Below are 26,073 nucleotides of genomic sequence, written 5' to 3' on the forward strand. Positions count from 1 at the left end.
AGGTTTAGGAGTCGCAGTACGCAGGGCTCATCTAGGATGAGTTTTGGCTCTGCTGTCTGTCCTGATGCCTTGAAACTTGATGGTGCAGGTTAGAGACCTGGTCTCTTTCCAGAAGGATGGAAACAGAAGCGGGAGTAGCTCAGCTCGGGCCTTTGAAATCCATAATCCATCCCCCCATTTATTTGTTAAACTGATCATTGAGTGCCTGTATGTGCTAGGCACTGCGCTAAGTGCTTGGTGTATAGCAGTGAACAAAACACGAAAATCTCTGCCTTCCAGGCATCGCAGCATCTTAATGTTAGCTGGGCAACAATACTTTTAAATTTTTTTCAAGGTTTCTAGAATGACCACTTTTTTGTTTTATAATCAGTAAAAATTTTATTAAAATAAAAACACAGTCTAACTTTTTTCCACTTCACCAAGGCAAAAGTTGCATCAGAATTTGAACTGAGGGACATAAACCAGAGTCGGAGAGAAGGTTTGCCTGCAAGATTGATTAGTTGCTAATAAGAATTAAGTAAGATAATTTAAGTTGGTATGATGGACAGAGTGGTAGATTCGCAGTGAGAAAACTTGGAAATGAATCTCAATTTTCTGGGTGACCTTGAGCAAGCCCTTGCTCAAACTCAGCTTTCTATTTTGAAAAATGTAGCTGGCTGCTTAAGGAAGATAACATCCACCAGGGCGCCTGGCCCAGAAAAGAGGCTCTGAAGTGTTAGGTGATCTTGTCCAATCAATGCCAGTTATAAGACCGCATCTGCAAGCTTTTTTGGAGGGCTCATCATTCACTGCCACCAGAGGTTACAGTCCTGATAATGAAAATTGCCTGGAGAAGAACCACAATTAAAAAAAAGTATTTGTTTACTTGGCTGCACCGGGTTTTAGTTGCCTCTCACAGGATAGTTCCCTGATCAGGGATGGAACCCAGGCTCCCTGCATTGGAGCGCGGGAGTGAGTCAGCCATTCGACCACCAGGGAAGTCCCCACAGTTCTTAAAAAGAAAAAAGAAAAAATTCAGAAACACAAAGCCACTTTCCCATTGGTCCTTGCCCACCACGCCCCGCCAGGGCTAGGGACTCTGGTTTTGCTCCTTTAAAAGACTCCATCACGTGCCCAGAGAGCCGGGGGAAGCGAAGAGGACCGGGAAGCACCGCCTGGCGGGAGGCGGCGGCGCGCGTTGCTGGGCTGGTGTCCTGGCAACCCCGGAACGCGCCTCCGCGGGTGAAGCAGGTGGCCGCAGCGTCCCTCTTGCCCTTGGCTCTCGGATCCTCGGCCTGCAGTCCGGCAGTTCGGCTGCCGGTTGGGGTTGGTGCGTTGATGTCGGCTGTATCATCCTTGGAGGCCTCGGAGCGTAGAGCCAGGCCTCCCCTGGGGGAAGGGGTGGACCACCCAGCGGAGGAAGGGAAGGAGCATCTCGGTGGGCGGGCGAGGGCCCAGGGAGCTCGGCGGGCATCCGAACCCGGAAACGCCCAATCAGAGAAAGCGAGGGAAGCTTTGATCAAGAGGCCAGCCCTGCCCTCTAGACTTTCGGTGGCCCCTGAAGTTTCTGTTTCCTTTGATTGATGCCTTTTTTTTTTTTTTTTAAACAAAGGTCTTTTCTTTGTCTCCGGCTCGCTTTTTAATATTTAAATCAACATCTGCACAGCTGAGTCCATGGACGCTGGAAGCTGTCCTCGGGGCTCTCGTCTCCGCCTCCTCTACAGCAGAGACCTGAATAAGGTTCAAGAGAAAGGAGACTCTGACATCACCACTGGAGACAAGAGATACAGTTGAGGGCTGACTGGGATTTGGTTGCCCCAGCCAAGTACACTGAGCCAGAAGGCATCTTTTGACGTTTAAAAGAAGGCTAGTTTGGGACCCTGTAATAGGGACTATTTGTATTGATACTGTCTGTATTAACCCAAGGTCTGCTAAGGCAGAGAGCAGCATCCAAGCAGGCGTTCTCATAAATGACCTCCCTGGATCTCCTAATATATCTCACGGGGAGGTATATTACAAAGAATGAAGAAGGACATGGGTTTGACCTGCCCAGTGCGTCAGTCAATAAATGATAAAGCTGGGATTTGACATGAGTCTTCCGGTCTCCAAACCCAGGCCCCCACTTCTTTTTTCTCTTTGCTCTTATATCAGATTTGTGGCACTGTTCATTGGATGGGACAGCTCAGGTAGAAATTAGGAACACTTTGATGAAAGGTTTAGCTTAAACAGTGGATGGGAGCTCTGTGATTGATTGTTATGGCTGAAGAGAATGTTTAGGGGTATATTTGCCTTTAGAGAACAGTGCTGTGGAGTAGAACAGCCAGAGTCTCTCAGAAAACCCCCGAGTGAGTACATTTAAGTGGGTAGCCTTCATGCCACAAAAAGAGATTGTAGACCGTTCCATCTCTGCCCATGAGAGCTTGGTCTTTGGTCTTCTGTATTCCGGGTCTGTGATCTCTCCATTTACAAGCGCAGGGAGAGGGTGGCAGTATGATTTACTACCTACCTACAACTGGGGCTCCCCTGGTGGCTTTGACAGTAAAGAATTTGCCCTCAATGACGGGTTCAATCCCTAGGTCAGGAAGATCTCCTGGAGAGGAGAATGACAACACACTCCAGTATTCTTGCCTGGAGAATCCCATGGACAAAGGACCTTGGCGTGCTACAATCCATGGGGTCGCAAAGAGTAGGACACCACTGAGTGACTCAAACTTTCACCTTTTCTTACAAGCAGGGGCCAGTGGAACAATAGAAATTAGAGCCACTAATTGCCCAATGTGGCTAGTTCAGCAAGGAGAAAAAGGTTCTGGGATTCTAGCTTTAAGCTCCAGAATGTTCCGCAGTTTTCAGATTGACCAGGCCTAAAGAAGGATGCTGCTATTTTAAGGGTGGGTAAAAGGGTTTCAGGTTTCAAGGTTAGGGCTCCTGGAAGAACAGCAGCCCCTGAGATTGCCACACCACATGGCTTCCTTTTCTGTTGGAGAGTGGTATCCACTCAGGAGACCACATCTGAGCTCAGCTTCACATGGAGTCCACCGGTTTCAGTAAGGAAAGGAGCATGGATCCATGAACCAGCATAGGCTAAGTGCACAACTCTGGATGTGTATGCATTTTTCCAGCAGAGAGAACCCAGGACTTTCTTTATTTCTTGGGGGGAGTCTGTGATTCAAAAAAGGGTTAAAAACCACTGTCCTAGATCTTTCATTTGTTTGTTGAGCAGATAAACAGGGACTGGAAACCAAGTGTTTGGTTAAAGATATCCACAAGAAGCTAACTTGGCTTGCTGTGTTATTTTCTCCCCGCCAGACAGTGCTATTGTGTAACTCAGCTGAGATGACAAGCGTGTGAAAGTGCCTTGGTTATGTAAGGTGTTATTCCTGCCTGACGGAAATGGAAATAATTATTGTGAATTTCACAGATGGTACCAAAGAAACAGACTTTCTTCTGAAACAGACTTTTTTCCCCCTCAATTCCTTTCTAGTCATCAGAACTTTCTCTTAGGTTGGACCATCTTTTTTTCTTTTTTTGTCTCGAAGTGTTTTGACGTAGGATTTTCAAGTTCATGGCTCACTGGATATCTCTTGTATTTGCGTAACAATGAGCATGATAAATGGTGACCCTTTCAAGAAGAATGTTCCTTAACTTACCGTGTCTCGCCTCTGGCTACAGTGCTAGATAGAGAGGTGGGGCAGGCATTGTGAGCTGGGCACAACAGGTCACTGACTTGCTGAAAGTAACTTGATGTTACTCTACACAGCGGAGGCATCAATATCAGGATGGGAGTGTTCGGACTTGAGGGTTCCGTCTTGCATTTCCAGCGCTCTTCTCCCCTCTGGTGGCTCAGACGGTAAAGCGTCAGCCTGCAATCAGGGAGACCCGATTCCTGGGTCAGGAAGATCCCCTGGAGAAGGAAATGGCAATTCACTCCAGCACTCTTGCCTGGAAAATCCCATAGACGGAGGAGCCTGATAGGCTACAGTCCATGGGATCGCAAAGAATCGGACACGACTGAGTGACTTCACTTCACTTCTCCCACCTGAGGAGATGTGGAGAGGCAGCCTGGGGTCAGGCTTAAGTGTCTCCAGATGATGTTTGAAGCTGAGTTTCTTCTAGGAATTTCCGGAAGTCAGCCAGGTTTGGAGAAGGTGCCAGTTGAGCAGGCAGACCCCTCTTCCAGCCCTTGCTGGTCCGTCTGCAGAGTGTGCTGTTAGGGCAGCTGCAGCCGCTTTCTAGAATGTTGCCATCACAAAACTTCTTAAGTAAACAGGGAAATAGGCTAAATTTGTAGATGTGATTTCACTGGCTCGCTGCTTAGGGTTGCATAATATATTTACATTTTACCTCTCAAAAAAAAAGAAACCCCAAAACTTGTGAGGGGGCCCCCTCTGATACCATCCTTAGCAAACAATCCTTGCTTTGGTGAATTCGCCAGTCCCCCTAGTGGCCGAATACAATATAGAATGTGAACTATTTAGAAAAGGAAGTCTCTGTTAAAACCTATGGGCAAGTATTCTCATAAGTAAATGCTATGATAAGTAACTCAGAACTGACATGAGTCTCAACCCAGAAGACATCTCTGCTCTTAATCTTATTTTTTCCTTTACATATGTGGGTCCTTTCTGCATCTTTATATATACATTTCATACCTTTTTCATATGTTACTGAAAGTAGAACCTTGGAATGAAAGAGCATTTCTCATAGGTTTTGGAAGACATCAGTGGCCAAAGTACTCTTCAGTAAGATGGAAGTTTTTTTCAGCAACAGTGTACAAGAATGTCATTCCTCCAAGCTGTGCCAGCCTTAGGTATTTGTAAACGGATAGAAATAATAATATCTTATTTTAAGTTCAGCTCTTTCATTAATATAAGGATGATTTTTTTTCCCCAAACATATATTGTCTATATATGCGTGTTTGGTGAATTACCTAATTATGTCTTTTGCTCATTTTTTTTCCTTTGGGTATAAGATTTTCATCTTATAAATTTTTAAAAACTCATGTTTTGTCATGATTATTAGCTCTTTTTTTATCCTGTATGTTATGAATCTATTTATAGTTTGCTATGAAAGTTTCAAATGTGTATGTTTTCAAATCTACGCATCTTTTCTTTTGCTTGTATTTTATACCTTTCTTAGAAATAACTTCCCCATTCTAACATTATTTAAACATTTACTTGTTATTTTTTCAGATACATCTTTAAATTTTTGCATTCAAATTTGTAATTCATTTGAAATTTATTTGGGGATAAGGGAGGTTTAATTTTATTTTCATTCCAAATGGTTAATTAGCTGTTCCAGAAATATTTTTTTGAATGATCCATTCTTTCTTCACTGAGATAAAATGCCACTATTATCACATAAAATTTTATTCTAGCTACATTTGCTGTTTCGTTCTGTTGATTTATCTGTCGGGGTTTGTTTCAGTTCCATCATGATTATTGTAACATTAAATTACATTTTTTTGTTGTTTTGTTCTTTTGGCTGCACTGTGTAGTATGTGGGGATCTTGGTTCCCCAACCAAGGATCAAACCCATGTCCCTTGCAATGGAAGCTCAGAGTCTTAACTACTGGACTGCCAGGAAAGACCCTAAACTACATTTTAAGAGTTATACTCCATTGCTCTGTAACCTTGTACAAGTTATTTGATATTTCTGGTACTCAATTTCTTTATGGGTAAGATTATTTTTGTTTTATTTGTAATTGTGGTCTCTTTTTCATTTCTTATACTGTTTACTTATATTAAAATTTTTTCTTGAACTTTATCTACATTTTTAATTTTTTCCATGAACCGCTAATTCTGATAATCATCTTTATTTCATTCGTTTCTGCTTTTATTTTATGATTTCTTTCCTTATCATTTTGAGGCATTTGTCTTTTTCCCCTTGTATCTTGAATTGAAAGTTTAGGTCATTCATTTTAGAATCTTTGTTTTCTGACACTATAGCCTGTCACTTGTAAGATGGACATTTTTCACAGTTTGTGTCTCTGAAGTTGGATGGGTCTTACCAGTGCCATGGGCCCAGTAGCCCCTGTGAAGTAGTTGATATAAACTTTGCTGGATGAGCACTGAATAATGCAGAGGTGTGTCTGTGGTTTGGAAGAAAATTCCAGAGGCACTTAAGAAATGCTCCATCACCTACATTCTTGTTGCATTGCGAAAAATTTTGGTGGAAAATGTGAACATCAGGGATTGAGGTGAAAAGTGATTCAATAATCAGACTTTCGAATGTGCATAAGGTTTAAGAATGCCTTGTGCTCAGTCGCTCAGTCTTGTCCGACTCCTTTCCTCTGTCCATGGATTTTTCCAGGTAAGGATACGGAGTGGGTTGCCACTTCCTACTCCAGGGGATCTTCCTGACCTAGGGATCAAACCCGAGTCTCTTGTGTATCCTGCATCGACAGGCAATTCTTACCACTAGCACCACCTGGAAAGCCCCACGAGTGCCTTTAGCCATTTAATTTTGCTTTTATTTTCCTTCTTTAAATATGCACAGGATTAAAATCTATATCTAAGTAAGTCTAAAAGGATTCTTCAATAAATATAAAAGTCCAAAATGATAAAGCATGTGTCATAATTTAATTGGCAGCCTCTGTTCTTTGTGGTCCATAAAATAATAATGTTTTTACAACTGATGGTGTCTTATATTCAGTAAAATGCAGTGTATGCATTTAAGGCTCCAGGTTCTAATTACTGCTTTAGTTGAATCCACAAGTTTTGATATATTGTATTTATGTCATTGATCATTAAGTACCTCATGAGTCACATTATGCTTTCTTCTATTATGTGAAATGTTTGGAGATGTGGTTTGAGTTTCCAAGCTTATAGGTGTTTTTTGGCTGTCTTTTTATTATTGATTTTTTAATAGTATTGCCTGTGGTCAGAGAGTGTGGTCTGTATTATGTTCTTGATACCACACTGAGGCTCCATATCTGGGGCTGCTGGAGACCTGTGCTCTTTCTTCACAGCTCTGCCCTTCACTGGGTTCCACTCCATCCCAATTACTCACTCCTCAAGCAACCAGTTGGCCCTCGTGCATGGAGGGCTGCCCTAGGCTGCATGCCATGCTGTGCTTAGTTGCTCACTCATGTCCGACTCTTTGCGACCCAGTGGACTGCAGCCCGCCAGGCTCCTCTGTTCATTGGGATTCTCCAGGCAAGAATACTGGAATGGGCTGCCACGCCCTCCTCCAAGGCATGGCTCAGGGCCTTGTGCCAAACACAGCTCTTCCCACACTTGGCTGGCTCTGAGAATCACCCGAGGTGCTTCTTAAACATACAGACTTCTGGGTTGCCGCCTCGCTCCCGCCATAAGTTGGCTTGGAACCCTGGAATCTGCATGTTGAACAAGTGTCCCAAGGTGATTCTCATCACTGGACACATGTGGAGAATCAGGAAGAGGGGCAGGATAGAATGAGTGCATTGATGGACCTGGGCTTGAAGAGGAGGAATTTCACTGCCAAACATGAGCCTAAGAACTACTGAGGGAGTGAGGCTTCTTCAAAATGTGGATTCCCAGGCTTCACTGACCAAGATTCCAGTTTGATGGGTCTGTAATGAGATTTGGGAATAGGTATTTTTGAATTATTTCTTATTTTTTAATGTTTTATGTTGTTTTTTCTTCCACCACCCCCATTTAACTTTTTAAAAAAATTTTATATTGGAGTGTAGTTGATGAACAATGTTGTATTAGTTTCAGGTGTACAACAAAGTGATTCAGTTATACACAGTTTTTAAAATTCTTTTCCCATTTCGGTTATTACAGAGTATTGAGCAGAGTTCCCTGTACTTTACAGTAGGTCCTTGTTGGTTATCTGTTTTAGCACCCCCTTTTTCCCATTTATTCTGGTAAGCTGTATTTTTTTCTTAAAAAAAAAAACAACTTTAAATTTTATATTGCAGTATAGCCCATTAACAATGTGATAGTTCCAGGTGGACAGCAAAGGGACTCAGCCATGCAAATATATGTATCTATTCTAAACCCGCCTCCCATCCCAGGCTGCCGCATATCATTGAGCAGTGTTCCCTGTGCTATACAGTAGGTCCTTGTTGGTTATCCATTTTAAATATAGCAGTGTGTGCATCCCAAACTCCCTAATGATCCCATCCCCCATTTTGCCCCGCTGCTGCTGCTGCTGCATCGCTTCAGTCGTGTCTGACTCTGTAAGACCTCATAGATGGCAGCCCACCAGGCTCCCCCATCCCTGGGATTCTCCAGGCAGGAACACTGGAGTGGGTTGCCATTTCCTTCTCCAATGTATAAAAGTGAAAAGTGAAAGTGAAGTCGCTCAGTCGCGTACGACTCTTAGCGACCTCATAGACTGCAGCCTACCAGGCTCCTCCGTCCATGGGATTTTCCAGCTAGCAACCATAAATTTGTTCTCTAAGTATGTAAGTCTGTTTCTGTTTTGTAAATAAGTTCATTTGTATCATTCTTTTTTTAGATTCCACATTTTTATAAGGGATGTCTGACTTCACTCATATGACAATCTCCAGGCCCATCCATGTTGCTGCAAATGATGTTATTTCATTTTTTCTAATGGCTTGAGTAATACTCCGTTGTATATATGTATCACATCTTTATCCTGGGAATCTGTATTTTTAACAGGCCTCTCAGGTAACGCTGATGCAATAGTTCTTATCCTGAGAAACCCCAGGATGAGGGTATTGTGAGAGGACAGATTTTATAGAATTTAAACTTTAAGCTTTGTAGAGTCACAGGCAAAATCCTCCTAAGAGTAAAGTGCTTGGTAATAGAGTTGGGTCTTGACAAGTGTGGGAAGGATATGATTCACTTGATAGATGAATTTGAGAGGGAGTTGACAGGAAATGAATAAAACCTGGCTAAGGTAGTCCCACTGATGGATGGTGGGAATTTGCAGAGGTGCCCAGTAGATGCCACACACATGTGAATCATGAAATGGTAGGTGGAACAGCAGTCCTTCTAAAAATGTACTCCAGCGTCAGAGAAGTCTGACTCTTATTTCGGAGAATTTTCTTATAGCTTTTTTAAAAAGAAATTATTTACCATCTGGGGAACAAGATCAAGTGGGAGGTAGTTTCATGAATGTAATCCAGTGGTGATATCTATGTGTTACAGGTACCAAGCGCAATGATCTTGTGGAATCTAAGGGATGCTTTGCCAACGTAACATCACCTGGCAGAAGGGTCAGCCCCTCATCTACTGAAACAGGTCTATGTGTCAGTGGGCCTCTCAGCCCTGGCAGAGGCTTTGTGCACCTAGAGTAAGTAAGGGTCCAGGGAAGAGCCGTAGACATTGGGGTCAGTTCTAACCAGGGGACCAACAGTCTGACAGGGAGTGTGACATGTTTACAAGAGCATGGGTTCCGGAGCCAGACTGGGTTCAGATCTCACTCTGTCACTCGGTATCTGTGTGAATTTGGGCAAATTACTTCACCTCCCTGGGCCTCAGCTTTCTTATCTGCAAAATGGGGGGAGGTGGTGGTAATACTTCAGGAGATTGTTGTGAGGATGAAATGCGGTAATACATATAAAGTGATTAGAAGACTCCTTGGCATGAAACACAGGCTGTGCAAGGGCTCGCTATTATGAAGGTGAAATTAAACTATGTAATTTTGGGAGTGCAAATATACACACACAGGTGGCAAATCTTTTACAAAATATTTGTTTATGTCATTTTTGCTTTTGGCTGCATTGTGTCTTAGTTGTGGCACATGGATGTTCCTTGTGGCATGTGGGCTTAGTTGCCCCAGGGCATGTGGGATCTTAGTTTCCTGACCAGGGATCAAACCTGTGTTCCCTGCATTGGAAGGCAGGTTCTTAATCCCTGGACCGCCAAGGAAGTCCTGGTGGCACACTCTTAAAGAACAGCAAAGAAATGGTTACCATAATAGTCGGAGTCAGGATTGTAGTTACCTCTCTGGGAAAGGGACACAGATGGTTTCTGGGGAGTGGGAGGAAAGGGCTGGCCATGCGTTATTTCTTTTCTTGGATGTTGGCTTTAGAAGTATTTGTAAAACTGCACTGTTTTATATACTTTGCTCTGTTTGATTTCTTATGATAAAAAGTCTTAAAAAGCTTTTTCTAACAGTTTCTGTTGTAATGAAAGTAATTTAGTGGTTTCCATGGTGGCTCAGTGGTGAAGAATTCTCCTATCAACGCAAAGGACATGGGTTCAATCCCTGGTCCAGGAAGATCCTCCATACCAGGAGCAACTAAACCCTTACATTACAACTACTGAGTCCACGTGCTCTAGAGCCCAGGAACTGCAAGTGCTGAGCCCTTAAGCCTGTGCTGTGCAACAAGAGAAGTCACCTCAATGAAGAAGCCACAGCTAGAGAAAAGCCTGTGTAGCAGTGAATACCCATCACAGCCATAAATACATAATTAAATTAAAAAGTAAAGTTATTTAAGTTCATTATAGGAATTTTGAAAATATAAAAACAGTATAAAAAACAACCACCATGGTAATCTCATCTCTTAGAGAACTGGTGTTAACTTTTTTTATATGCATGAAAGAAAAATCTATTTCTTATACATGGAAATATGTAATTATTTTTCACAATTAAGATCATATTATACTACTTTTTTGCAAAACTTGCTTTTTCTAACTTTGCACTTACCCACTGTTTCACAGTCACCTGTTTATCTTCCCCTTGACCCTAAGCTCCTGAAAGCAGGGACTGTTTGGATCCCCAGTGTCTAGACCAATGCTTTCCACAAAATGTACTCAGATATGTGTTTGTTAAGTGAAACAAATAGGTGGATAATCCTAAAATTCTTTTGGAACATTTCCTTTATCTTGGCAATGTTTTCTACACAGTTAATTCAGCAAATGCAAATATATAAAAGTATTTAGGAGAGACATATATCACCCAGTGTCAAAGTTATACATTTGGAACTGGGAGGGTAGACTCTGAGTTGTTGGCTTTTTTGCTTTATCTGCACACTATGGAAGTTCAAAGACATTAGTATGGGTATGTTTACTTAAAACTGAAGTTGGACTATGCAAGACTGTGTGTTATGGACCGAGGGTTCTTTATGATTTTTAGGCAACATAGTCTAGAGTTAACCTGCAGATCCAGCTCGGCCCCTCTCTAGGGTGTGGGTTGTTAGTTTCTTTGAGGGGTCATTTCCTTTGCAAATGGAAATGATTCTACTGGCCCCACCTATAATAACAGGATTTTTTGTCAGGAGCAAACAAAATGATCAACATGAAGTTGGTTTGAAATGATTCCAATATCAAGGTGGCATAATATTTTGAAAAAAGATCCTATGACTTGATAACAGATAACTCTACCTGAAAGCATTGTCCAAGGCCATCTATCAAATGCTAGGCCACTAAGACCAGAAGTGATGGCTTTTTCTGTTGACGCCCACAATAGCTCATTACAGGAATTTTTAACTGCCAGGAAGTTCTGTACTAAACATAGTGCTATGTTATTATAGCCATTTCAGTTGAGTCTTATTTTTGATTATTTCTTTCTCTTTTCTTTATACTGATTGATTTTTATTTCCATTTAATTTTTTTATTGAACATGCATTTTTTTGGTAGCAGTTTTAGTTGAAGCATAATTCATATACATGTAATTCAGTTTAATAATGCAACCATTATCACAATCAATTTTAGGACATTTTTTAGGACATTGCCTCCTTAAAGAAACCTGTCGCCCTCATGTCCCCTATCCCTCCAGCCCTGGATAACCATTAATTTTATCTCTATGGATTTACCTGTTCTGGATATGTCATGTAAATGGAATCACCAATATATGGTCTTTGGTGTCTGGCTTCTTTTATTCAGCCTAATGTTTAGGTGTATGCCAGGAGTGGAATTGCTGGGTTATATGAGAATTCTATATTTAACTTTTGGACACCAAACTGCCTTTAGGCATGCATCTTTTGAATATATTTCAGTTCCCTCAAATTATGAATCAATAAATTATATGCTCATGGACTTTTATTGAAGAGTAGTCCTAGTTTTCATACGTGAGGGCAATTCTAGTGTAAGAGATGTAAGATCAGGCTGTAACTTCCAATTTAAGCACATCGACATTTTCATCCTTCTGCTTCCTTTCCAGCCCTGCTGCGGAGTTGGATCTGAAATCCTCCTCCTCACATTCTGATCACTCCTCTGAAACTTCACTGCCTGGAGTCCAAGAGGATAAATATCCCCAGGAATTCAGCCTGCTCAAGCTGCAGACAAGTGAGTAGGTTATAGGTCCTCTCCATGTGCCTCCATGCCCAGGGTCTTTGCAGAAGGCTGCCATACTGTTGGGTGCCATTTGCTGAAGACCCACTGGGTGCCTGGCATTCAATATACTTCGTCTCTAATTCTCACAGCTCTGTGGGGCAGCTACTGTTATATGTTTTGCAAAATTAAAATGCCTTATAAACATAAAAGTACTATAATAAAATATTAAAATAATAAAGAAGCATGTAGAATATGAAAACCCCTTCCCCAATATTTTCCAATCATCCCCTTATTCTGCTCCATAGCTGTGAAGAATTTGATATCTGTTCTTCGAGAATTTTGAAATGTAAATGTATATGTATTTGAGATGTATATGTATAAATATATATATGTTTAATATATGTATATATATATGGATATATATATTTATGGATTGTAATATACCACCATATTTTCACTGATAGGAAACAGTACAAAATTATTTTCAAAGTATTGTTTTCACTCAAAGTACAAATAGATCATGGATTCTTTCTGTGTCAATACATATAGACCTATGTGGCTAATACAGACCTCCCCGTTTTACACAGAAGGAAACTGAGGCTGGAGAGATTCAGTCACCCACAGAAGCACACATAGTTGGGAAGTGAAGGGATGGGATTAGAACTCAAACATGCCTGCCTCCAAAGCCTCTGGTCCTTCACGGCCACCAAGGAGACAAGAGTTTCTTAAGCCACCCTAGAGCTGTCAGATCTTTCACCGTTCAAAATCACTTGAGCAGTTTTATTGGAAAAGGGTCGGACGAAGAAACAGACTAAGGTCTCAGAGCAGCCCTTCTCCTCGGTCCTAATCACACTGCATCTCTCTGTGTTTCTGTAGCCTGGCATGTGCCAGTGTTGGCTGCCAACACCATATGCCATCTGGTTAAGATGCCATGGGTGTTCCAGCCCTTCCCCTGACGGGCTTTCTATTCCTACACATTTATTAGAGTGAAGATTGGCTCACAGATGCTTGTAAAACTGTCTCTGAGCTTCCTCACCCATACATCACTTACAACCATAAAACTGGCCTTATTTTTGAAAGGGAGAGTAAAAAGGAAAAAGAGAAGAGCCCTCTTAGATAGCTTTCTTTCTACTTCCCTTCTTTTGTGCCTAGTCCCATAGAGGTTAACACTGCCCTTGATGTAGAATTACGGAACTACACACATGGGTACAGGTCGTATAGCCAGATAGTGCTGGGGGTGGGGGTGGGGTTGGGGCTTCACACCATTTTGTTATCCAGCTACACTGTGAGGCCTGAGCAGTGCTGATCGAAGCATTTCTGATGTCTTGCAGAAGATGGGCAGCGTCCTGAGTGGACATTTTATCCAAGGTTTAGCAGCAACATCCACACCTACCATGTTGGAAAGCAGTGTTTCTTTAACGGGGTCTTCCTCGGCAATAGGAGGTCTCTATCAGAGAGGATAGTGGACAAGAGCCTTGGGAGAAAGAAATATGGTAACGTTTTCCTCCTGAATCTTCATTGTGCAATGCCCCAGAATACTCGTGAGTTGTCATTCCGGCAGCCTAGCCTTGTGTGGCTGGGGCAGACCTAGGGGGTCACTGTGTCATCCAGGTGCAGCCAGGAAAATAGGAAAGACAAGGGGATGGTTGGCAGGCTGCACTTTTTGGCAAAGAACTCACACCATATGCTGATCCACATTTTTGTTTTTCTCTGAGTTTCATAAAATGCTAATGTGATATTTGAGTCATCAGATAAGTTCTCTTGGATACTTATTAATAGAAATCTCCATTGAAGTCCGAGGAAAAGAATTCATGTTTCAATTAGATGCTGCTTGTCATATGCATTTAAATTGTACTTTCGATTCTTTACAAGGAAAACATCCTGTAACCCTTAGCTTCAGTGTGTGTTGTTGTTTTGTAGCTGATTTAAAGAAAGGTAGATGTGATGAAGTGTGTATATATATCTCCTCAGCTTGTGACTTGGTGAGTTCTCTGTTCCAACTTAGCCATCATAAGTTTATTGAAAGACCCTAAAGAGTTTCTGAATAGCAAGGGAGCATTTATGGCACACACTTCTATAGAAATACCTGTATAGGAGTCAGCAAGTGCTTCAGGGAAGAGTAAGATTGCTGTAATAGGAATACAGGGCTTCCCTGGTAGCTCAGCTGGTAAAGAATCTGTGTGCAATACAGGAGACCCCAGTTCAATTCCTGGGAAGATCCGCTGGAGAAGGGCTAGGCTACCCACTCCAGTATTCTTGGCCTTCCCTGGTGGCTCAGCTGGCAAAGAATCCGCCTGCAGTCTGGGAGACCTGGGTTTGATCCCTGGGTTGGGAAGAGCCCCTGGAGAAGGGAAAGGCTACCCACTCCAGTATACAAAGAGAAATAAATAGAAACTTCTAGTTTTATTTATTTATTTTTTTAGTTTTAAAATAGACTTTTAAACTCACAGCAGAGACAAGTAGTTTTGAAAACCAAGGCTTTTCCTTGGGTAGTTGTTATTTAGTTGCTAAGTCATGTCAAACTCTTGTCCGACCCTATGGACTGTAGCTCTCCAGGCTCCTCTGTCCATGGGATTTTTTAAGGCACGAATACTGGAGTGGGTTGCCATTTCCTCCTCCAGGGGATCTTCCTGACCCAGAGATCGAACCCATGTCTCCTGCATTGACAGGTGGATTCTTTACCACTGAGCCACCAGGGCAGCCCTTGCATGAACAGAGAATACACCACAAGCCAGACTAGAGGAGGTAAGAAAGTAGTCATTGATACAGGGACTCTGAGGAGTCCTGTGTCCTACCCAACTCCTGAGATCAAAATCTAGTGGCTGAGGGGACATGAGTCTAGCTGGGGCTTCTGCCTCACAGGGTGGCTGGGGGAAGACCTTGAGCTTCCAGATGAAGTGGCATCTCACCTGACTGTGCGCAGAGAGCGATGATAACTCTGGGCAATGTTTGGGGAGAAAGCCTCCTGAGGGTCTCATCCACCCAGGAGATGTGGACGAATAGCAGCGTTTCTGTGCCTTGTAAAGACTGTGGAGCTTAGGACAGAGAGAAAGAGAGTGATAGCGAGCAAGCGAGCAAGCCAGGGGAGCTGGTTGTACGGCTGGAATGCTGGCAGGCCACCATTATACTGTTGATCACCAAGCCGGGGGTCATATGGGAATAAATGTGTGTTTCACCTGATGCATGCCAGACAGGGATGGCTTCAGAGGATCAGACTGCTGCTGCTGCTGCTAAGTCGCTTCAGTCGTGTCCAACTCTGTGCGACCCCATAGACGGCAGCCCACCAGGCTCCCCCGTCCCTGGGATTCTCCAGACAAGAACACTGGAGTGGGTTGCCATTTCCTTCTCCAATGCATGAAAGTGAAAAGTGAAAGTGAAGTTGCTCAGTCGTGTCCGACTCTTAGCGATCCTATGGACTGCAGCCTACCAGGCTCCTCTGTCCATGGGATTTTCCAGGCAAGAGTACTGGAGTGGGGTGCCATTGCCTTCTCCAGAGGATCAGACTAGATGGCCCATTTTAGTAGACAACAGAAATAGATACCAGCTCTCAGAGAGCAGCAGGTACCCATGTGGTTTGCAGATGGTGACCTAGGACCCAAAGCCTTCTCATAGATCCTGATGTCATGTAAGCCTGCTGTGCACACTCTGACTTCTCACTCCTGAGAGGCAGCCCTAGGGAGGAGAGCCAAGTATTTATTTAATTGGTTTAAATCTGGAATAGCTGAGAAAAACCAAGAAGGGACTAAGTTTAGCTGTCTATTACTTAGGCATGCTTTTGGCTACAAGTAAGAGAAAAATCAAATTATCAGAGACTTAAATTGTAAGATATTTATTAAGTAATTAACAAGACCAAACGCTTTGGTATCTAGGTGACCTATATGGTCTGGTTGCCCAGTGATCTCATCAAAGACACAGGCTCATTTTGGGTTTTTTGATGTATTACCATTCTTCGTAATGTTGGATTTTTTTGTCTAGATGCTTGTCCCCTTATGGTTATAAGATAACTGTTGTAGTTCTAAGCATCATATTTGCATTCAAGACATAAAAAAGGAAAATCTCCTGTTGCCTTCCCCTTTTAGAAGGAAGGAAAGTTTTCCCATATGGTCCTTGGGAGACTTCCTTGTCTCACTGGCCAGAACGGGGACAACTTCAAGTATATATTAAAAGTAAATGAGGAGGACTTCCTTGGTGGCTTAGTGGTAAAGAATCCACCTACTAATGCAGGAGACATGGATTCCATCCCTGGCCTGGGAAGATCCCACATGCTGCGGAGCAACTAAGCAACTAAGCCCGTGTGCCACAGCTGCTGAGCTGTAGAGCCCAGGAGCTGAAACAACAGAAGCCCAACTAGAGACAAGCCTGCGCAGCAACCAAGACTCAGCACAGCCAAAAAGCAAAGAAAATGAGGGACTTTCCTCCTGTTCCCAAAGCGGGAGCCCGGGTTCAATCCCTGGTCAGGAAGCTAGATCACACATGCTGCAAAAACGAGTGAAGATTCCCAAGTGCCATGGCCAAGACCTGGCCCAGCCAAATAAATACAAAGACAAAAAAAACTTAAAAAGAAAAATTTTAAAAGAGTCCTGTCTGTTGGGTGTGAGCAAAGAAGGAGGTTGTGTCCCCAGCCACATGGCCCTGCTTCTAGTCCCGAGGCAGTCTTGCAGGCCAGGATTACTTTCTTGGGAGAGGCATTTGGCATTGGAGGTGCATGTTTAAATGGCCATCCTGTGCCAGCCTGACTCCATGGGAACTCAAGTGGTTTGTTTCTTGTTCCTGGGGCATTGGAAGGGGCTGGGTCGGGTGTCAGAGCCTGGGCTGAATAAGCAGTGTTTATTCAGCATCAGTAGACTTTTTCTTGACTCCTCTTCACCATGAAGGCCACCTCCCACTGCTGCGTGGCCTCATTCTTTTTTTTTTTTTTTTAAATTAATTTATTTTTGGCTGTGCTGGGTCTTTATTGCTGCATGAGCTTATCCCTAGTTTCAGTGAGAAGGGGCTACTCTCTAGTTGCAGAGCACAGGCTTCTCATTCTGGTGGCCTCTCTTATGGAGTGTGGGCTCTAGGGCTTAAACAGTTGTAGTGCGTGGGCTCAGTAGTTGTGGCCCCCGGCTCTAGAGCACAGACTCAATAGTTGTGGCACACGGGCTTAGTTGCTCCACAGCATGTGGAATCTTCCTGGACCACAGATCGAACCCATGTCCCCGCATTGGTAGGCAGATTTTATCCACTGCGCCACCAGGGAAACCCCCGTCCCAGTTTTTGAGACAGAAGGAGGAGCCAGGATCCTTATTAGCTGAGATCCAATCAGAGAGGCAGAGCCCCAATTAAAATGGCCTCTAATCCCTGAGGAATTCAGGGATTCAAAGTGCTCTAATGCCTAGGGAAGAAAAGATTTCAAGTCAGAGTTCATGCTCCTCATTGCAGATAACTTTTGATTCACCATTCATTTTAAACCAAACCATCCCATCCAAACCTAAGTTATTGTTCTTTCTCAGGGTAAAGTAATCATAACACCTTTAAAAAAAATCTCAAACATAGGCTCACACTTGAAAAAAGTTTTTAAATTTGTTTCTTAAATTTATTTTTTACTTTTATTTCAAGCTCACACTTTTCATCTCCTCAAGGTGAAACAATCATAAACAGAACATTTAAGAAACCTATATGTACCTAATGATAAAACACTAAATTATCCTATTTCCACTGTCATGTCAATACTTAGAACAAATCTGGGGACCATCTTCAGCTCTTTTTATGATTTCATTTTTAAACACCATTCGCAGTTCTTGACCCCAGGAATGGCATCCCAAAGTTAACTCCAGGAGATAATCCATATATGTATCCAGAACAGAGTAAAGGCTTTCATAAAGCAGGATCAACTCTCCCGCCAGTGAATTTTTCATTGTAAGTATATGTTAATACTAGCATTATTTAGTGAACTTTAAAGGAATCATATTTCTCTCTGTTACATATAAATTATATTTTTCAAGGGGCAAATCTCAACAGGACATGGTGAAGATTTCTAAAAAGGTCCACGTCTATTTCCTTAGTGTATGTATATTGCATGTGTGTAACTGAGATCATACACAGGATCTTGACTACAAAAATGTGGTTGCTAATTTTGTTGCTATTATTACTACTACAAATATGAAGGCTTAAATTTTCATTCTGAATCATATTGTTGGTTAGTTGGGTTGACTTACACTTGAAACTAAGCATTGACGAGAAAGGGAGGGTCACTAAATTAAAAGAAAAATAGTTGGTGTGGTACATTAAAAATATTTTAGAAAATTAATCACGTTCCGAAGAAAACAAAACCACCAATTTGAAAACATACATGCGCCCTAATGTTTATAGCAGCATTATTTACAATAGCCAAGATATGGAAACAACCTCAGCAGATGAATAGATAAACAAGATGTGTGTGTGTGTGTGTGTGTGTGTGTGTGTGTGTGTGTGTGTATATCTTCCCTGGTGGCTTAGATGGTAAAGCGTCTGCCTATAATGCAGGAGACCTGGGTTCAATCCCTGGGTCAGGAAGATCTCCTGGAAAAGGAAATGGCAACCCACTCCAGTATTCTTGCCTGGAAAATCCCATGGGCGGAGGAACCTGGTTAGGCTATAGTCCATGGGGTTTCAAAGAGTCGGACACGACAGAGCGACATCACTCACTTCACTCATACATATATATATAACACACACACATATATATATTATATATATTATACAATGAAGCAATACTCCACCATAAAAGGTGAAATGTCATTTGCAACAACATGGATAGACTTGGAGGTATTATGCTTAGTGAAATAAGTCAAACAGAGAAAGACAAATACTATATGATATCACTTATCTACAGAATCTAAAAAGTAAAACAAACTAAAAAGTAAATATAACAAAACAGAAACAGACTCACAGACATAGAGAAGAAACTAATGGTAACTAGTGGGGAGGGGGGTTGGTGGGGGGCAAGATAGAGGTGGGGACTGAGAGGTACAAACTACTATGTTTGAAATAAATAAGCCACAAGGCTATAAACTACAGGGAGTATAACCAATATTTTATAATAACTACAAATGGAGTATAACCTTCAAAAATCATATATCACTTATGTATCCACTTTAAACATACTGTAAATCAACTATATACCTCAATAAAAATTAATCATGTTTGTTTTAATGATGTTTACAAAAAGCGATAAAAAAAAATACTAAGAACTATGGCCCTTAATGGTTTTGAAGCCCATACATGGCAATTAAAACAAGAAAATAAGACATTGTATTGAACACAATGAAGTATTGATATCTTTGCCATAGAAGCCATACCAATCTGATGGTTGTCTTTTCTGATTTTCAGAGTGCCTTATGAAAAGAAATTTGATACATTCATTCCACTTGAGCCTCTTCCACAAATCCCCAAGTGAGTTATCTCAACATATTTCATATTATCCTACCTTTATGAAATAATCAATTATTTATTTTCTCCTATGGAGGAGCTCATAGACACCTGAGGCATAGGGACATTTTGAATCCTGGCAGCTGGGTGAGGCAGTTTGAATGGAGGGTTTCTGGTTTTGAAGGTCAAGTGTCTATGGAGTCTAGTCTCTGGGCTGCTTACATCTTCAACAGATATGATTGACAGACCGCCAGATGCCACGTGTTATTGTAGGCATGCACCATGAGGGGTTTTATGTGGAGAAACAGTCAGGGTCCTTGCTTTCCAAAACACAAGAGTTTGTTGTGAAAGAAAGACATATACTTAAATAAGTGCAGCCAGGGAGGATGGTTAGAGTTTGAAGAGGCAGAGAGTAAACTAGTATTTCTGTATTTCAGGAAAGTATCATTCCTCTGATCTTTTCTTTTTAAAGAATATTCATTTTTATTTATTTGGCTGTGCTGAATCTTTTAATTACAGCATGTGGGATCTTTAGTTGCTACATGCTAACTCTTAGTTCCAGCTTGTGAAATCTAGTTCCCTGACCAGGGATTGAACCTGGGTCCCCCTGCATTGGGAATGTGAAGTCCCAGCTGCTGGACTACCAGGGAAGTTCTCATTCTTCTGATCTAATAGTTTAGCTCTGCTCCATTCTGAACCAAAATATTTTGATATGTAAATTATCTTTATTTTTTTGAAGAATTCTGTCATTCCCACTGATAGTTCCCTTTTGACTAAAGAATTCCTTAATAGGGAGATTTTCTAGATAGGGGAGCTTTTTGGCTTTTATTTTGTAATTCATTCTTAGTTGTATTACCTTGTGACCAGAAAGTATTTTTATTATTTTTATTTTATTTAACTTATCAAAGTTTTCTTGTGAGCTAATATACATTCAGTTTTGGGACTCTTTCCATATGCATTTGAAAACACATTCTAGGGACTTTCCTGGTGGTCCACTGGTTAAGAATCCACCTTGCAGTGTAGGAGATGTGTGTTTGATGTCTGGTTGGGGAACTAAGATCCCATGTAATGTGGAGCAGCTAAGCCCATGAGCTGCAACTAAGACTCAATTCAGCCAAATAAATATATACATATATATTTAAAAGAAAGTGCATTCTATTTTATCAGGATGCAAATTAGATACATACCCAAAAGATTTATCTTATTGTTTATTGTTTAGTCCCTATTTCTTCTTACCCATTTTTGTCCACTTGACTGCTCATTTGGTCCACTTGTACTAAGAGTTGGTGTGTTAAAGTGTCCAAATATTAGTGTGTTTCTGTCTTTATTACTAGTAGCTTTTAGCATTTCAAAAATATCTTTTTCTCATTTAATGCATTTTGTCCTGTGTTATACCTAGCCAGATATTAAGATTACAACTCTTACTTTGTTTTGTTTGCATTTGACTAATATGCTTTTGCCCATTCTTAGACTTTCAAATTACTGTGTTTTACGTCTTTCTCTCAGAAATAGAACTGGATTTTTCTCTGTGAGTCAATTTGAAAAGTAGTTTCTCTAAGAGGTGATTTAGGGTCACTTGCATTTATTGATTTGACAGATTTGATTTAAATTCTGTCAGAATAGTTTGTTACATGTGTTATGTATATTATATTTACCCTGAGTCTTTCACCATTTTATTTCAACAAAAGTTAAAAAATTATTTCTTTGGATGTTTAGGAATGCTGGTGTTTTTTATTTTATTGGTCCTTTATGCTGATATCTTCCTATATTGCTTTTTGCCCTAATTTTTTTAGCTGGGCTTCTAGTGGGTTGGCCAAAAAGTTTGTCTGGATTTTTACACAAGATGTTATGAAAAACCTGAACAAACTTTTTGGCCAACCCAATAGTATTGTGTTGTCAGCTTTAAATGATATCCCATCTATTCCTACACGTGGTAATCCTCCTCTGTCTTCTTACAGGGACTTCCTTACCTTCAGTTTATCAGGGTGTTTTCTCAATCATAATGCATTTCTCCCCCCAAATATGAAAATTCTAGTGGCCAAAAGATGAAAGCATTCTTCATCTTCCTGCTCTGACTCATCCCAGGAGCCAGACTTCCCAAGACCTCTTGGATCACACACAGCACAGCCCAACATATGCCCTTTCAAATCTCAACAGACCTGGGAGGATGCCAGGTGTCTGTATTAGCTGAGGTCCCAGCAGAAAGCAGAAGGCATACTTTGCTGGGATTCTGAAGACAGTTTAATGAAAGGACTGTTTCCCAATGAGTGAGCAGGTTGAGGGAACTCACATGGGATGGTGAAGCACCCAGGGACTCCCACCAGTGGGAAGCACTTAATAATGTCTAGGTCTGAACAGCAGGAGAAGAGCTCATGGTTCACAGGGCAGTGAGAGAATGGAGAAGGGCTGTTGTAAAGGAGCTGTGGCTGTGGAGAATACAGCCACTCCAGAACTGGGGTACCTCAGGAGACAGGGTGGGAGTCAAGGAGCTCAATAAGACACATCTCAGTCTCTGTCTTTGCACCTTCTGATCTCCTGTGGGTGCTTCCCACTAGCCAAGCCCGACTCAAAGGTGGGGGCAGGGAGGAGTCAAGGTGATGCAGGGTACAGGGCTCAGATTCCTGGGCAGAGAGGGACACAAAAGAGACATGGGTTTGGGGCAGGGACAATGATGACAACTAATATGATGGGTTTTTTAAAAATATTTATTTGGCTGCATCGGGTCTTAGTTGTGGCATGCAAGATCTTTTATTGCGGAGCTCAAGCTTCTCTCTAGTTATGGCACGCGGCTTCCAGAGCATGCAGGCTCAGTAGTTGCGGCTCGCTAGCTTCGTTGCAAGGCATATGGGATCTTAGTTCTCTGACCTGGATTAGCCCGCATCCCATGTATTGGAAGACAGATTCTTAACTGCTGGACCACCAGGGAAGTCCCAATACGGTGCTTTATGTCGACACCCGGTCTCCAGAATTGGAGGCCTTCTTACTTTTGGAGAATGGAGTACCTTGTCTCCTGAAAGTGTTTGCAAATTTTGCATCAGGCGGACTGAAATGGTGTTGTTCTCTTCCCACAGCTTGCCTTTCTGGGTGAAGGAAAAGGCCAACATGCTGAAGAGCGAGATAAGAGAAGTCGAAGAGCTTGACGATTGGCAGCCAGCAGTCTCCTTGCTACACAGTTTTCTACCTGCTGGTGGGTCAAAGGACTTTCAAAGAATAGCATAACAACTGGAGGCAAGCCCGGAAGAGCAGGCTTTTGAGAGGCTTCACAATGGAGAGGAGAGAGGCAGAGCCTCTCCCAGAGTGGATGGAATCCTTTGCCCCGAGGTGGCCCCTGGGCGGATGTCACGGCTGTGGGTCGCTGTCAAGTGTATGTTCGAGAACTGTTAGTCTTGCGATGGAGCACAGCCTTTAACTCTGTGCCTCTATCCACAGGTTCTTTGGACTTTCCAAGACAGTCCTGAACAGGTCCAGGAAGCAGGCCCTGACTGGCCCCTAGAGAGCCTTTTCCTGTTGAGTGCTCCTGTTAGTGCAACTGTTCTAAATCAAATGTTTGACTTGGACGGAAAATCACTGTGTTTTGCCTTTTTAAACGTTGTTATTATTTTTTGGCCATGCCATGCCATTCGTGGGATCTTACTTCCTCGACCAACGACTGAACTCCGGCCCTCAGCAGTGAAAGCTCGGAGTTCTAACCACTGCACCACCAGGGAATTCCCTTCACTTGTATTTTGAAAACTTTACTGATGGAAAAGTTTTCAGAATCGTACAACAAACATCTACATATTCTTCACTTAGAATCTACAGTAGTTTTGTCCAAAGGTACACACATTCTTTTTCTCATATTATTCCTATTGTTATTTTGCTCAGTTATCTGAGGGTGAGTAACAGGCGTCATAACTCTTTACTCCTACCTACCTATTATACTTCAGTATGGTCAATGGTAATTGACTTCTTCATGCTTCTCCTAAGGTCAAGGGTAATCTGGCGGTTCACAAGAACCAGCTCACTGTGCAGGGGTGACGTCTGGGAGTAGCCTCCGAGTGCAGGGCACCCAAGTCCAGGGCCAAGCCCCTGAGAAGAGCAGGGCTGCCGCCTCCATGGAGTCTTTGGACTCATCCCTTCTCCCTCTGGTCCCCTGCCTTGGCCCCTCTCCCATCTTTTTGTCCTGGGACCTTTCTCCCCATCTGGGCCTGAAATGCACTAAAGGAACCCCCTGGCCCTGCATCCCTTGTAGTTAGAAGTTCAGATGCTGATTTAGTGCGTCTACTGGCCAAGTTCGAGCAGACTCGAACTTGGGAAAGACTGGGAGCCCACTTGAGATGTCTCGTATTCTCCCAACACCAAGGAATTCCACAGGGGTTATGGCCTGAGCCTCCCCGGGGGGTGGGGTGGCCACTACTGACTTGAGGCTCCCAAATTTGGACTTTGTAAGAAATCCATGAAAACTAAACATTTTGTGGTGCACATGGAGAGACCCAGCCTCATATCAAATAAGAAGCCCCAAATCCCAATGGCTTGTTTCTGAAGAAATGTTTCTGAGTCCAGCAAATACAGAGAGGGTGTGGGGGCAGCTTCTAGTGATGACGGTGTGAGCATGGGTGTGACCATCTGGCTAGAAATATGTTCTATTGGCTGAGCGGAGCGTGGGCTGGAGGAAAAAGCTAAGGTTCTCTTGGAAAGAGAGGACAGACGGAAGGCATGGGGCATAATTATACTAAAACCCGCTTACTGTCTATTTGAAATTCAAATTTAACTGGGAACTCTGTATTTTTATTTGCTCTATCTGGAAACAAAGAGCAGAGGTGGCACATAGGAGAGGAACTGGAGGGCTGCCTAGGAGATGAAAATGGCAAGACTCTGGGATGACTTGGATACGAGTGGGAGGAAAGTATGACGGAAGGGAAAGTGGCAACAGGTAGATGGTGGTGCTGTTGCCAGGGCAACATGTGGTGTTCTGACCATAGAGTGTCTTCACTCACCTAGAGAGAGATGCTCTCTTGACAGACATTGTCCCATGGATGCATTACTTGGTGAGCAGTGTGCAAATTAGATTTTAGCCTCTATTTGTCCCTTATGCAATGAACCACTAACACAACCATACATGCCAGCCCTGTGCTATCCCCTGAAATAAGGAATACTGGGAAAGTATAGGTTTTCTAGAGGGAGCTCAGTTTTTGTTTTTTTTTTTTGGCTCCACCATGCAGCTTGTGGGATCTCAGTTCCTGGATTGAACCCAGGCCCTCGGCAGTGAAAGCGTGGAGTCCTAACCACTGGACCACCAGGGCTTTCACAGGAGCTCAGTTTTTGGAAGTTGAATTTGAGAAACCTGTGACACGCTCAAGTGGAACTGTTCAGGATGTAATTGGGCATATGAGTTTGGAATCTGGTATATGAATGTGGAAAAAAAAAAACAACAGTCTCCTGTGAGAAAGGTAAATCTGAAGCCTATGCCTTGTGGATGCAGGGTTAGATGTAAATTATCTGATTGGAATATTGATCCCAAACTGGGAAATGAGCTCGAAAAGACTCTTGAACCTCTGGGGACTGAGAATGAGAGTATTCTCTTTGGGAATACTTCCCCACCCCAGGGCACCCCATAAATAACAATCATGAGTGTCTGAGAAAAAAATTACAAGCTACAACTGATACACCACAAGGGAGTATTGGTAGGTGAAACTCAAGCCAGTTTAGATGATTAACCATGGTTAACATTATGGTATGGATTACTAGCATTTAGGGTGCATGGAATTCCATTTTGTAGTAAGTGGACACCCAGGGAGGAGCTTATGGGTGGCAATCTGGTAGATGCAGGGCAGGGCTGGAGGACCTGTCTTGAAATTATATTTGCAAAGCATCAGAGTATTTCTACTTAAATTCCATATCCTTATTTGGGGAGATGATGAAGATGACGAGGATGGCTACCCCTAGCCTCTTGCCATGCCTTGGTGTTGTCACAGGCTTTTGACCCTAATTTTAGCCCTTTCTTGCACAGTTTCTTGATGGTAAAAAAAGGGATATTAGAATTTCACTGGGACATACATGCATTCAAGGGTGTGTTGGGGAACTTTTAATAGGGCTTCACTGTCCTGGTGGGCAGGTTGTACAACACATGTCCGTAAGGGGGTGCAATTTGTGTCACAGACATGGGCGATCTAATTTTCATATAGTAAGTGTCCTGTTCTCCAAACATCAGTAGTTGTTTTTTTTTTTTCAGTAGTTTGTTGACAGTTTTCCACCAGGTGTCAATTAAAGTGCCTGCAGGAAGGGGCACCTTTTTCTAGTTGGTAAAAAGCTGACATAGAGGGTAAAGGTGGTCCTGAGTGGAAAGGAGAAGGCTCTTGGGATGTTAGATCTGAAACGGCTTTTGAGAGAGGATAGGTTCAACTCTGGATATGCTAGGAATCTGGCTTATAAATAACAGAAACCCAACTATAACTGGCTAAAGCCAAAAGGGGTAGTAATCATTAGAACTCAAGAACAGGGATGCACCGCGGACTAAGGAACAGGTTGCATCCAGGAACAGCGGCCCAGCCAAGACCGA

At 42.5% G+C, this 26,073-nt stretch overlaps 1 protein-coding gene and 1 non-coding gene across 2 annotated transcripts; both read left to right on the top strand.

Annotated features, from left to right (window-relative positions):
* The first annotated feature begins 1,317 nt into the window (after positions 1–1,317).
* Positions 1,318–22,993, top strand: SPATS1 (spermatogenesis associated serine rich 1). The gene is made up of 8 exons (XM_068994148.1): positions 1,318–1,417; positions 9,075–9,219; positions 12,034–12,158; positions 13,478–13,639; positions 17,924–18,044; positions 19,497–19,559; positions 22,607–22,722; positions 22,965–22,993. Exons 1-8 carry the CDS (start codon positions 1,318–1,320, stop codon positions 22,991–22,993), a joined length of 861 nt encoding a protein of 286 aa, XP_068850249.1.
* TRNAY-AUA (transfer RNA tyrosine (anticodon AUA)) lies at positions 18,609–18,681 on the top strand. Its single transcript has one exon. It is a non-coding gene; the product is annotated as a tRNA-Tyr (tRNA).
* Positions 22,994–26,073: the final 3,080 nt, after the last annotated feature.

This window comes from Capricornis sumatraensis, chromosome 22, assembly GCF_032405125.1.
Source record: "Capricornis sumatraensis isolate serow.1 chromosome 22, serow.2, whole genome shotgun sequence".
NCBI classification, from domain to species: domain Eukaryota; kingdom Metazoa; phylum Chordata; class Mammalia; order Artiodactyla; family Bovidae; genus Capricornis; species Capricornis sumatraensis.

Coding starts and splice junctions, on each gene's coding strand:
- SPATS1 (XM_068994148.1), top strand. CDS start 1,318: ATGTCGGCTGTATCATCCTTGGAGGCCTCGGAGCGTAGAGCCAGGCCT. Junction 1,418..9,074: donor GGAAGGGAAGGAGCATCTCG/GTGGGCGGGCGA, acceptor TATGTGTTACAG/GTACCAAGCGCAATGATCTT. Junction 13,640..17,923: donor CCTTGGGAGAAAGAAATATG/GTAACGTTTTCC, acceptor CACCATTCGCAG/TTCTTGACCCCAGGAATGGC.